Raw genomic sequence first — 14,178 nt, 5'->3', positions numbered from 1 at the left:
TGGTATCTCTGATTTTCTTGAAGAGATCTCTAGTCTTTCCCATTCTGAAGAAGGCTTTCTTATCTCTTCTTGCTATTCTTTGGAACTCTGAATTCAGATGTTTATATCTTTTCTTTTCTCCTTTGCTTTTCCCTTCTCTTCTTTTCACAACTATTTGTAAGGCCTCCCCAGACAGCCATTTTGCTTTTTTGCATTTCTTTTCTATGGGAATGGTCTTGATCCCTGTCTCCTGTACAATGTCACGAACCTCATTCCATCGTTCATCAGGCACTCTATCTATCAGATCTAGGCCCTTAAATCTATTTCTCACTTCCACTGTATAATCATAAGGGATTTGATTTAGGTCGTACCTGAATGGTCTAGTGGTTTTCCCTACTTTCTTCAATTTAAGTCTGAATTTGGCAATAAGGAGTTCATGGGCTGAGACACAGTCAGCTCCTGGTCTTGTTTTTGCTGACTGTATAGAGCTTCTCCATCTTTGGACAGGAAAATATAAATTTTAATATGTTACTTACAATTCAAAGAAATAATTTCAAATGGAAGATAATCACTCCACAGGATGAATTTATAGGTTTATAGAAAAAAATTAAATATATGAAGTATACTTCTTTATGTAAAAGAGAAGGCAAAGGAGTTTCTTTCTTCTATTTACTCATGTATCTACGCATTAACCATCTTCTTGAGAGACACTGTAGGACACCAGATCAAGCAAATTTCTGCAAAAGAATAATTACTCCTTCCCTGCACACATAATACACAGACACGTACACAAGTACAAATAGAGCAATCTGAGGAAAATATGTTGTTTTTCATGCATTTATTTTCTTTGATCTTAACCTACCTCTCACCCAAAAAATACAGTGATTTAGTATGATACAGTTAAGCGTTTACATAATAATTTCAAGATGGTGGATAAAAGGGAAAAATGTTACCCACAATATACTTCAAAAGAATAGAATATATTTATATGAAGCGCACAAAGCAAGGCCCAACATTTCCTGTCTGAAACATGTGGCCAATTTGATGTCCCTATGTGGTGGCTAAAGAACACAAAATTAAAAGTTGTAGCATCTCTTTAGAGTGGTTTTGAACACACAACGCTGTACAAAAGCATTCAAGCCTTTCTAAACTCATTCACTGGAAACAGAAGAATGAAGGATACTCACATAATGGGAAGGGTCTGATTGTCTATCATTTCCCCACCCTACACAAGTACTGCTTTACCTAAAAATTATGAAATTAATTGAAAACTTAAATTATTTGTAAAAGTGATGGGAGGAGGCAAAGAATTCCATGTACATTCAACTGTAAAATCTGTTATTAAAGGAAAAGACATGGAAACTATTTCCACAAAATGCTTGTGAAAAATGAAAGGGGAAAAAAAAGGCTTGAAACATCAAAAATGTTGAGATCAAACAATACCCCCAACCTCTTTTAATACTCTAAGAATGAAAGAGCCCCTTCTAGTAACTTCCAGGGCTAGCTGTTTGAAACTGATATTTATGAAATTTAGACTATCCTGGGCACTGAGTCTATTTGTTTTCCCAACCTATGGATCTCTCCTCTTGGTAACACCTCCTTCCCTTATATAACAAGGTTATGTAACAATTCAGTCAGTCTGGTAGCTCCAGCTAAGAGCTGCTATTGGTCAATGAGTTAAGCACTCATTCCAAAAGAAAGTTTCCTTTTTCAAAAATGCTAAGATTGATGCTAACACCATTACCTTTTACTTTTTATATCAAAACAAAAGATAAATTTAAAACATGTCATCACTTCATCACATATACCACAAGAATTATGGATCCACATTCTAACAATGAGTCCAAGGCAACACTGCCAGGGGAGAACCAGACGCAGTGCGTGGGAGCCACAAAGGACAGAGGCACACACTAAAGGCCACCATGAGTGCTGGACTCGGGCTGAAGGAGACCCCACAGGGCCAACAGTTCTGGTTTCGACACAGACAATGTGTTATCACAGCTCAATTAAATAATGTCAGTCATTCAACAACATGGTTCAAATTTCAATTACATGGTATAGTAACTGTGAGTAATTGCATAAAGTATAAACTTCACTACTAGCTCTTCAGTCCAAAGATCACTGTTAACTACATAGTCGTCCATCATTATCAGTAACCAATCGTGTCATTTTATTCAAAGCCTGTCCTGATAGACAGCGAAGTGTGTAGTTGTGCTGCCTCCTTGTTTCCCAGTGATAAATCCACATGCCATTTTTTTTGGAGAAGGCAATGGCACCCCACTCCAGTACTCCTGCCTGGAAAATCCCAAGGACAGAGGAGCTGGTGGGCTGCAGTCCATGGGGTCGCTAAGAGTCAGACACGACTGAGCAACTTCACTTTCACTTTTCACTTTCATGCATTGGAGAAGGAAATGGCAACCCACTCCAGTGTTCTTGCCTGGAGAATCCCCGGGACGGGGGAGCCTGGTGGGCTGCCATCTATGGGGTCGCACAGAATCGGACATGACTGAAGCGACTTAGCAGCAGCAGCAGCAGCAGCCATTTTTTAAAAAATTGACAATCTAAAAAGGACACTATACAAACAAGATGAAAGTGAACCAAAGAAGCAGTGATAATGCTGGAAGTGAAATTCCAATAAAAAATAAACAAAGTTACAGAAGAAATAGTTGACCATGGGAATTTTAGACACTGTCACCATTCAAGAGACTTTAGATCTACACTCAGAGGAACTCAGTGAAGACAAATTGGTCAATATAAATAAGGAATGTAGTTGTAACAACAAGGATCAAGATGTCACAGAGGAAGTAACACTTGGAAAAAATTTGACATTAAAGGAACTGAGGGATCACTTATAACATGGAAACAGCAAAAGATAAAATGGTGAAAGCAGATCCAAAATTCAAAGGGAGTTTGACAGTTCACCATGACATAATCAGATACTCACTCCACGCTGTAAGTTATATGACAGGAAGGCAAGCATTGTTTAAACTACTCTTGATAATGAATTTTTTATACAGAAAAAAAAAACTCTAATTCTGATGTTTTAATTAGTGTACTAAATAAATATTCATTTTAATTTTCTGCTTATTTCTCTATGCATTTATAACCAACAATAAAAGAATTTTTAATGTTTTGACAAAAATGTTTAAAGGTCACGGAACAAGTGTAACTTTTGCCATTAAAATCCCTTGTACGATCTTGGTTTGCATGGTCGTTTTCATGGTCCAGCACTATCATGCAAAGTGTGGACTGCCTATATACACTGCAAGGGAAAGAAGTGGGTAAGAGAAAATCCAGAGCAGCTGGGCCTACCCAGAGAAGGGAGTGGAACAGACAGCAAACAATTACTGCCTCTATATTAACAGCACTGCAGGTAAATAATAATCTCCTCCTTCTCCAGCATGTTTTCCCCGCTAAGTCACACACAAAAAAAGCATGGATGAAACAAAGATACCAATTATTAAGAACAGACAATTACTCAGAATTTATTCCTCATTTTTTAATATTATATCATAAACCCATGTATTCTGAAACTGAAAACAAAATGGGTTTTATTTGATTTATGGGTAGATTAGCAGCTTACGCCAGTATTGGTTTGCAGCAACAAGGGACATATTAATTGTGGGGAGAAAAATGACAAAAGTAAGTTCTCCGTTCACACTATGCACTATAAATTACCTACCTAATAACCACTCTCCTCCCCTTCCTTTGACAAGGAAAGAACTATTTTGTTGGGAAGATAAGTCATGAGCTGAGAGAGAGTAATTAGGAAAATCCACTCAATTTCTTAGGCTCTTTTGCAGCTGGGAATAGTCATGTGACCAAAATAAATAACTAAAGAGGACTCCATTGAGAGGGAGCCTGGAAAACCTTTGCATCCCAGATAGAAAGGTGACAGACACATCTGGCACCAGTCTCCCCTTCCCCACCCTCCATGGTCTCACTTTCTCACCTTCAATGCAGACGTGACACCTCAAATTAAAGAAACCATATTCCACCCATAAGGCAAGAGGCGTGAGAGAAAAGGCCCAAGAGAAATCCCAGATATGTTGGCTCCAGAATCACTAGAAGCCTGAGCTCACGAAAGCTTGCAACCCACCCACTTCGAAATTTTTTATACGCCAGGGAGCAGGGGGACAAATATGCATTTCCTAAGTCACTGTCAGGTTTTCTGTTGTTTGCAGTCAAAAGCATCCCAGTGATTAACCATTCTTATTTTAAACTAAGTCAAATCTAAGTGTAGACGGTCAGAGACTAAGGAAAATAAAAATACTCTGATTGAGGTAGCAAGCTAATGAAATATTCTTCTTGCTTTAACTCTGATTTCTATTAGTACTGTCCATGGGGTCGCAAAGAATCGGACACGACTGACTGAACAACAACAAAATAATTAGTACTTTGACAAGGTCTGGACAATCAGTCACCGTTTTAAGAAAAAAGAGAAATATCAATGCAACAAAAATCTCCAAATTTATTTCCTTTTTTATCAGGCTTAAAAATATTTATTCTACTGTATACTCCTTTCAAGACAATATTTACGTCCTTCAACACTGAATAACCAAGGAAGTGAACATTAGCAAAGTTACCAAAAACCCTATTCTTCTCATTATGTTTATATATCCAGCTCACAGCTTCTTTTATGTAGCCACAACATGCAGTAGTGCTGGGCCTTAGTCAATGCTGGCTAACCAAAACGGTGTGGAATCTATACACACAGAACAGGCAGTGATAAACTAAACACAGGTCAATTTAGAAAACAGCTATTTGCCCTTTCCCGTCACATCTCTAAAAAGATGCTATACTTCCTCTCAAAAATTGTAATTTCCTGCTCCATTGGCTCCTTATCTGGTAGCCTGTTCTTTCTGGGAGCATTTTTATCACCTCTGCCAAGGTTACGCAGCAAACATCTGTAAGACAAAACCTGTGGCCAGCACCCTTCCCTAAAGACAGAAGCTCGGTCAGAGTCATTTTTGTAGGTCAATGTCAAAACACAGTGCTTCTTAAAGTTTAAACATTCTGAATACTGAAAACATTTTCCTGTCATTTCAGGTGTCTAAACCACGCCATCTGAATCATGCCTGAACTCCAGCTGTGTACCCACCACGGCCAGCATCCCTTAGCACCCTCCCTTCTCCACGGCAAGACTCCGCCTTGCGGAGCAGCTTTCTTTCTCTTCCGGCGGAGCAACATTAAAGACGAAGGCAAACAACGGCAAAGGCAAGATGATGAGGCCTCCGTGAGCGACCATCACCAAGCACGTGATCATCTCTTGACATTTCTGTTTCTCCTAACAGCCACAGAAGCAGAATATCACTATTTTCTATTTTAAATATCGCTATTTTAAAAATAAGTAAACGGAGACTTCACAGGTGAAATTATCACTGAATTCTCAGAAGGTCACTGAAAACAGTAAAGTGTCTCGACCCCGCTTCCAACTCCACAGCAAAACTTCTTGAAAGCATTATCTCCACTGTGTTCTCCGGATGGCGCCTCGGCAGCAGGTCTACAGTCCTCCACGCTAGGGAGACCGTCCTCACCCGGGTCCGCAGTCACCAGGTCCTGAGTCCACAGGCCCGGCCTCCGCCCACCTCCTGTTTCTCAGCAGCATCTGACCTGGTGACGACTGGCTCTGAGCTGCTCTCTGCTTCCTGGCCGCTCTCTCCTGGGGGCCCTTCTACCCCACTGGCTGCTCCATCTTTTTCTTTCATTGGTTTCTTCTCCTCCCAACATAGACATGTCAGTCTGGCCCGGGTTCAGTTTTCAGACCTCTAACTTCACTCACTCCTCAGTGAGCTCATCTGGCCACATGGGTTCATATTCCTTTTATGCCAATAATTTCCAAATGAGAAACTCCCTCCTGACCTACCCCTAAGCTTCAGATGCATACAACCAACTCCACAGTCAGTGTCTCCTGCTACCACATCAAGCTTTTCATTGGAAATCCTCCTAACCAGGTTGATGAGTGGCTGTTTAAAGTTTTCAAAAATTGATTATCCTCTGGGTAATATCCTCTGTACTTACAGAATCATGAAAAAGGACACATATTATAAATACATCCTTTCTTAATTAATACACAAAACCAATTCATTCATTCACTAGCCAATCTTTTTAACATAAGACCAAAGCCCATTCTCTGGATGTAAGCCCACATATAAATGTTCCATATCATCTTTCTATAACACCCTGGATTGTCCTATGATTTCAAATTTTATCTAAAATAGAACAAGAATATAAAGACATTTAACAACACACTCTGAATACAGAAAGCTTCTAGATTTTTATGATTTTTCTCAATCTTTTATAACTGACTTGCCCCAACTTAATTCTATGGCAAAAATAATTCTATTTTTACAGACCCACTCTGCTTTTTCAAATTAGTTTTCAAACAAACAACCCTTTTGATTCTCAAGCAGACAACTCTCTTTTTAAGCTCAATGACCAACCTAGATAGCATACTGAAAAGCAGAGATATTACTTTGCCAACAAAGGTCCATCTAGTCAAAGCTATGGTTTTTCCAGTGGTCATGTGTGGATGTGAGAGTTGGACTGTGAAGAAAGCTGAGTGCCGAAGAACTGATGCTTTTGAAGTGTGGTACTGGAGAAGAGTCTTGAAAGTCCCTTGAACTGCAAGGAGATCCAACCAGTCCATTCTAAAGGAGATCAATCCTGGGTGTTCATTGGAAGGACTGATGCTAAAGCTGAAACTCCAGTACTTTGGCCACCTCATGCGAACAGTTGACTCACTGGAAAAGACCCTGATGCTGGGAGGGATTGGGGGCAGGAAGAGAAGGGGATGACAAAGGATGGGATGGCTGGATGGCATCACCGACTCGATGGACGTGAGTTTGAGTGAACTCCGGGAGTTGGTGATGGACAGGGAGGCCTGGCATGCTGTGATTCATGGGGTTGCAAAGAGTTGGACACGACTGAGCGACTGAACTGAACTGATTCATCAGTTTACAGGAGACTCGAAGAACTATGTAACTACAGCAATAGAAAACAAGAGCATAATGAGACTCTTAGTGGCACAAAATTCAACTGAAGAGGGTAGAGGAACAATGCACACTAAAAGAGGTCTATTAGCTTTGGGGGCTTAGGGTACTTTGGCATCCGATAATATGTTTATGGTGAAAATAAAAAGTATTGGTTAATGTGAGTCTGTTAAGGGGATATGGACTAAGAAAGTTCTTTTTCTCCACTTCCCACCTCTATCACCATGAAATCATACTTTCTCTAACTCCCCTCACCTTAAGAAATGTCAATACCCAAAGGACTAAAACTAAAACCTTTAAATCCCCTCTCTCTCTCACCAATCTTTCAGACACCGGTAATTTCTGCCCTTTGTAGGAACCCTTACAATATATCCTGGATGTAGTCACCTCTCTCCATCTCCATCATCCATGGTCCAAGTCGCTATCATCTCCCAACTATAAAAATTGTGCACCTAGTCTCCTCACTTCTGTTCCGGCCTCCCCTTTCTCCACATAGCAGCCTGAAAGAACTTGGTAAAACCTATCTCTCACTAAGAGAGACAATTTCGTATGCATTCATACGTGAGTAAACCACACACAGCTATAACAGAAAGTGTAAGTCAGTATATAAGCGATTACAGAAGGGCTAATCAAAAAAGAATACTGAGATTCCAAGTTTATCAAATGCTGACGTGACATGAGATCAGGAACTGGGTGCTGACTGACCTTGAAGCCATAGGTGGGGAAGACTGTTACAGCTCTTGTTTCCATTCCCTAAAACACCTAATAAATGCCACACATGGACTCATGATGGCACACAAATGCGTGAAATGCAAACAAAAAATGTTTAAGAACAAGAAACACACATGCAATTAGAATATGCAAAGAAACCTACATGAATCCAATACACACATTTCCCTCTAACACTCCATCCCCTGAACAGCCATTTTCACCCAGAGCTGCAATGGCCAAAACAGTGGCCAGGAGCCACACAGAGCTACTGAGTGCTTAAAAATATGGGGAGGACAAATAAGAAGTTAGATTTTTAATTTTATTACATTTTAATTAACTTTAATTTTATAACAGATATTCAATTATTGGAAAGTTTTAAGTATGCTTGTAATGTAACCTGTTATATAAACCTACCTTATCAACTATTAATTTTATGATATTAAATACAGATCAAATATTTCGAATGAAAATTTAGTGTCACAATTGAGACGTGCTCTAAGTGTAAAATATACACTACTTTTGAAGACAATACCGAAAAAAGAAAATAGAATAGCTCGCTAATAATTTTCTCATTGGTTAATGTTTTTAAAGCAACTTTTGGGTTCATTGGTTTAAATGAAATAAATATTAAAATTAATTTTACCTGTTTCTTTTTACTTTTTTAAATGTAGCTACGGAAAACTTGAAAAGTACATATGTGGCATGCATTATATTTCTACCAGGTCATACTATTCTGGAACTTATATATCTAAATGCAAGCTAAATATATCATTATGATACATTAATTATTAATATTTCAAACACCTCCTGACCTTTTCACTTGATTGTCTTCTTTTCTTTAGTTGAATGAAATCTGTTTCCACCCTTTCTGCCAGCTCTAGTTTCCTCTTGTTTCTTTTAAAAGCAGCTAAACTGAATCCTATAAAAGAAACATTAAAAATAACATTTGAAAAATATTAGGGCAGTGGGGTAGACAAGGTATCCTGAAGAGCCTTCTCAAGACAAAATCCTTAAGAATGTTGGATAAAGGGTTTTATACGCCTTTTCAAGGTACACTGAGGTGAGAGGAGAATAAAAAAAGAAATAACCTAAGATTAAAAATTAAGGAAAAGGTCAAATCCAGAGAGGGAAGTGCATTCTGAAGGTAGATGCTCTCCAGCAGTGTCTGCTAATGCATGCCACAGCCAACTCTGATTTTGAAGGGCTCTGTGCATAGAAGACAAAAGACACTGGGACAGTGCAGCAGGAGAAACCATATCACAGATCATCCACATAAGAAGGGGAAACCCAAAGGGTGATATACCTGATGAAAGGAAGAACTAGAAAACACAACAATACACAAAGATTAGGGAACTTGTAAGTTGACTTGGCTATAACCATAAGCAGACTTGGCTATAAATATGAGAAGAAAAGTCATGTTACACTTGGCTGGTTCAGGATGTGGAGATCTAGTGTGTGTGTGTGTGTGTGTGTGTGTGTGTGTGTGTGTGTATCTGCGCGCAAGCACACATGCACACAGGGTGAGCATGGGCTTCTGCTTAGAGAAGAACAACTGGAATTATAAGGAAAAAATACAGATACATATAACATTAAAATATTTTAAAATATTTTAAAATTCAGACAGAATTAAGAGATTTCATATTACTTATGTGCCCTGGAAAAAACAAACAAAAAACAAATGATTTTGGTGAGGTAATACTTCAAAGACTCATTAAACACAAATGCAAATTACTCCCTGGAAAAACCTGCGTTTTTCCTCAAAGAATTTACATGTTCCAATTAACATGAGCCCATCGTTTAAAAAAAAAAATCATAAAATGAATGAGAAATAAATCACACCAAATGAAAAATAAAAATCAGCCAAACATTAGAAAGTGTAATCCAACCTATGAAGACTTCACATACTGGAATAATCAGTCATACACAGAGTATAAAGTATGTTTATGCTCATAGACATAAGAAGATATTGAATGTATAACTAAGGAACAATAGATGATAAAATGTCCAGACAGACTTGAGGAAGAACCAAACAGAACTTCGTAAAAAAAAAAAAAAAAAAAAATACAATAATTGGAATTTTAAAATTTAACATACAGATTTAAACAATTAGATTCACCTGATGAGAGAATTACAAACTGGAATATAACATTGGAAAGAATACAAAGTTTTCTGATAATAGCAGACTAAATTATTAAGAGAATTTCTCCCATCAAATATTATCAAAAATACTGGATAAAACATGAAAATTACCACCTTAAAAGCATTAAAACAAAAACTTATTAAAAATATCAAGCTTTTCTGGGGATAAACTAAGGGCTTTTTAGCATTGGCTAAAACTAGCGCAGTTGAATTTGATTCCACAACATGAAGGACAGCCATAAGTCCAATCCAGAGGAGGGATCCCCCACAGGAAGGCTAGGCTAGAACCAAGCAAACCCAACCCTACCCTCTAATCCAAGACCAACTGCATTTAGGCAAAACGGCTCTCCTCAATGTGCTGAAATACCTGCTCATCCAGAACACCATATCCAGTAAAATTCACTTTCAAAAATTAAAGTGAAATAAAAGTAGCTTCAGGTGAACAGGAATGAACAAATTCATCACTGGCCAGACCCTATACTAATGAGAATACTAAAGGGTGTGCTTCAGTAACAGACAAAATAATACAAAGTGAAAGCTCAAAGACAAAAAAAAAGGTATGGAGACAGGTGGGGGATTAAATGCAAAGGAAAGGGTATATGTGCAGGCAAATATAAATGAAAACTGACTAATTAAAAAATGAATAAAGTTTCATCGTACTTTTAAGTACATATTAATTTCCTCCAAATTGATGTAAATTAATCATAATAACAGTGGAAAAATAACAAAGATCCTCTAACATATCACTTTTAAGATTAAACAAGAGAATGTTAAATAAGGAAAAACAAATGTTAGGAAAATTAGGTGGAAAAGGAACCAGAGCTGCCCTCAAAACAAAGTCTAAGAACAATACTGTAATAATGGATTCCCACCCCCCTCAAAAAAAAAAGGGTAATGGAAATGACCAATAAGTTTACAAACACATTCATGTATATTCTAAGAGAATTTGAGAATAACACTGATATTTCATACCAGTTGGAAATCTACATGTTACTCAGTAAACTTTCTTGGCACAATATGTTACCTATTTGGGGGAAATAGTACAAGTAAATTCCTACCTCACACTACACACAAAACTGAAATCATATAATAACAATTTAAACATATAAAATCTAAACAAAGAAGTCCAAAAAGATTAAACCATCACACATGAGACATAAATATCAGTCTTTTTATATCAGTCTTTTTGAGAAAGACCTTAATTTTTATTTTTTTTTTAACTTCGGAGTATTTTACATTGAATGTGATCAAAGCCAGAATCCACCAAAAAGATGGTTCACTGATGGGCTTCCAGGTCAAGATGGTGCAGAAGAAGGACAAACACATATCTCCTCCTGCAAGAGCACCAAAACTTCAACTAGCTGTTAAACAACAGGAAGATGCTGGAACCTACCGAAAAAGATGCCCCAAATCAAAAGACAAAGAAGAAGCCAGAGACAGATGGTTGCAATCATGATAAAATCAAATCCCATACCCGCTGGGTGAGTGATCCACACACTGGAGAACAATAATACCAAAGAAGTTGTCACACTGAGGTGAAGGTTCTGAACCCCACGTCAGGCTTCCCAGCCTGGGGATCCACCGAGGGGACTGAGAATCACCAAGGAATCTGACCTTGAGGGCCAGCAGGGTTTTGATTACAGGCCTTCCAGAGGACTGAGGGAAACAGAGACTTCAGTCTTGGAGAGCACAAACAAAATTTTGCAAGCACCAAGGCCCAGGGTAGAGGAGCAGTAACCTAAAGGAGACTGAACAAACTACGCGTAGTGTTGGAAGGCCTCCTGTGGAGGTGTGCATTGGCAAGGGCTCACCAAGGGACAGAGACACTGGAAGTCCCCCTGGGCGTAAACTCTCTTGGACTTTACCATTCACCTCAGTTCAGTTGCTCAGTCATCTTTGACTCTTGATGACCCCATGAATAACAGCATTCCAGGCATCCCTATCCATCACGAACTCCCGGATTTCACTCAAACTCATGTCCATCGAGGTGGTGATGCCATCCCGCCATCTCATCCTCTGACGTCCCCTTCTCCTCCTACCCCCAATCCCTTCCAGCATCAGGGTCTTTTCCAATGAGTCAACTCTTCGCATGAGGTGGCCAAAGTATTGGAGTTTCGGCTTCAGCATCATCCTTCCAATGAACACCAAGGACTGATCTTATTTAGAATGGACTGGTAGGATCTCCTTGTAGTCCAAGGGACTCTCAAGAGTCTTCTCCAACACCACACTTCAAAAGCATCAATACTTCGGCACTCAGCTTTCTTCACAGTCCAAATCTCACATCCATACATGACTACTGGAAAAATCATAGCCTTGACTAGACGGACCTTGGTTGACAAAGTAATGTCTCTGCCTTTTAATATGCTCTCTAGGTTGGTCATAACTTTCCTTCCAGGTAAGTGTCTTTTAATTTCATGGCTGCAATCATCATCCGCAGTGATTTTGGAGCCCAGAAAAATAAAGTCAGCCACTGTTTCCACTGTTTCCCCATCTATTTCCCATGAAGTGATGGGACCAGATGCCATGATTTTAGTTTTTTGAATGTTGAGCTTTAAGCCAACTTTTTCACTCTCCTCTTTCACTTTCATCAGGAGGCTTTTTACTTCCTCTTCACCTTTTGCCTAAGGGTGGTGTCATCTGCATATCTGAGGTTATTGATATTTCTCCTGGCAATCTTGATTCCAGCCTGTGCTTCTTCCATTCTTCCAGCATTTCTCATGATACAGCCTTGAAGTACTCCTTTTCCTATTTGGAACCAGTCTGTTGTTCCATGTCCAGTTCTAACTGCTGCTTCCTGACCTGCATATATGTTTCTCAAGAGGTAGGTCAGGTGGTCTGGTATTTCCATCTCTTGAAGAATTTTCCACAGTTTATTGTGATCCACACACTCAAAGGCTTTGGCATAGTCAATAAAGCAAAAATAGATGTTTTTCTGGAACTCTCTTGCTTTTTCCATGATCCAGTGGATGTTGGCAATTTGATCTCTGGTTCCTCTGCCTTTTCTAAATCCAGCTGGAACATCTGGAAGTTCACGGTTCACATGTTGCTGAAGCCTGGCTTGGAGAGTTTTGAGCATTACTTTACTAGCGTGTGAGATGAGTGCAATTGTGCAGTAGTTTGAGCATTCTTTGGCATTGCCTTTCTTTGGGACTGGAATGAAAACTGACCTTTTCCAGTCCTGTGGCCACTGATGAGTTTTCCAAATTTGCTGGCATATTGAGTGCAGCACTTTCACAGCATCATCTTTCAGTATTTGAAAGAGCTCAACTGGAATTCCATCACCTGCACAAGCTTTGTTCGTAGTGATGCTTTCTAAGGCCCACTTGACTTCACATTCCAGGATGTCTGGCTCTAGGTGAGTGATCACACCATCATGATTATCTGGGTCATGAAGCTCTTTTTTGTACAGTTCTTCTGTGTATTCTTGCCACCTCTTCTTAATATCTTCTGCTTCTGTTAGGTCCATACCATTTCTGTCCTTTATCAAGCCTATCTTTGCATGAAATGTTTCTTTGGTATCTCTAATTTTCTTGAAGAGAGCTCTAGTCTTTCCCATTCTGTTGTTTTCCTCTATTTCTTTGCATTAATCACTGAGGAAGGCTTTTTTTTTTTAATCTCTCCTTGCTATTCTTTGGAACTCTGCATTCAGATGTTTATATCTTTCCTTTACTCCTTTGCTTTTCGCTTCTCTTCTTTTCACAGCTATTTGTAAGTCCTCCTCAGACAGCGATTTTGCTTTTTTGCATTTCTTTTCCATGGGGATGGTCTTGATCCCTGTCTCCTGTACAATGTCATGAACCTCATTCCATAGTTCATCAGGCACTCTATCAGATCTAGTCCCTTAAATCTATTTCTCACTTCCACTGTAGAATCATAAGGGATTTGATTTAGATCATACCTGAATGGTCTAGTGGTTTTCCCTACTTTCTTCAATTTAAGTCTGAATTTGGCAATAAGGAGTTCATGATCTGAGCCATAGTCAGCTCCCAGTTTTGTTTTTGCTGACTGTATAGAGCTTCTCCATCTTTGGCTGCAATGAATATAATCAATCTGATTTAGGTGTTGACCATCTGGTGATGTCCATGTGTAGAGTCTTCTCTTGTGTTGTTAGAAGAGGGTGTTTGCTATGACCAGTGCGTTCTCTTGGCAAAACTCTATTAGCCTTTGCCCTGCTTCATTCAGTATTCCAAGGCCAAATTTGCCTGTTACTCCAGGTGTTTCTTGATTTCCTACTTTTGCATTCCAGTCCCCTATAATGAAAAGGACATCTTGTTTGGGTGTTAGTTCTAAAAGGTCTTATAGGTCTTCATAGAACCATTCAACTTCAGCTTCTTCAGCATTACTGGTTGGGGCATAG

General features: G+C 39.0%; 1 protein-coding gene across 6 annotated transcripts in view; it reads right to left on the bottom strand.

Annotated features, from left to right (window-relative positions):
- The window catches only part of TASP1 (taspase 1), a 317,056-nt gene that overhangs the window by 223,264 nt on the left and 79,614 nt on the right, over nt 1-14,178 (bottom strand). For all 6 annotated transcript variants that reach the window (XM_027560288.1, XM_027560285.1, XM_027560289.1 and 3 more), the window contains one exon: nt 8,495-8,601. In XM_027560288.1, coding sequence (XP_027416089.1) covers nt 8,495-8,601 — 107 coding nt within the window. The remainder of the gene's footprint in view (nt 1-8,494; nt 8,602-14,178) is intronic.

This window comes from Bos indicus x Bos taurus, chromosome 13 (genome assembly GCF_003369695.1).
Source record: "Bos indicus x Bos taurus breed Angus x Brahman F1 hybrid chromosome 13, Bos_hybrid_MaternalHap_v2.0, whole genome shotgun sequence".
Classification (NCBI taxonomy): Eukaryota; Metazoa; Chordata; class Mammalia; order Artiodactyla; family Bovidae; genus Bos; species Bos indicus x Bos taurus.
The sequence above is the reverse complement of the archived record's forward strand: the minus strand, read 5'-3'. Positions and strand labels throughout refer to the sequence as shown.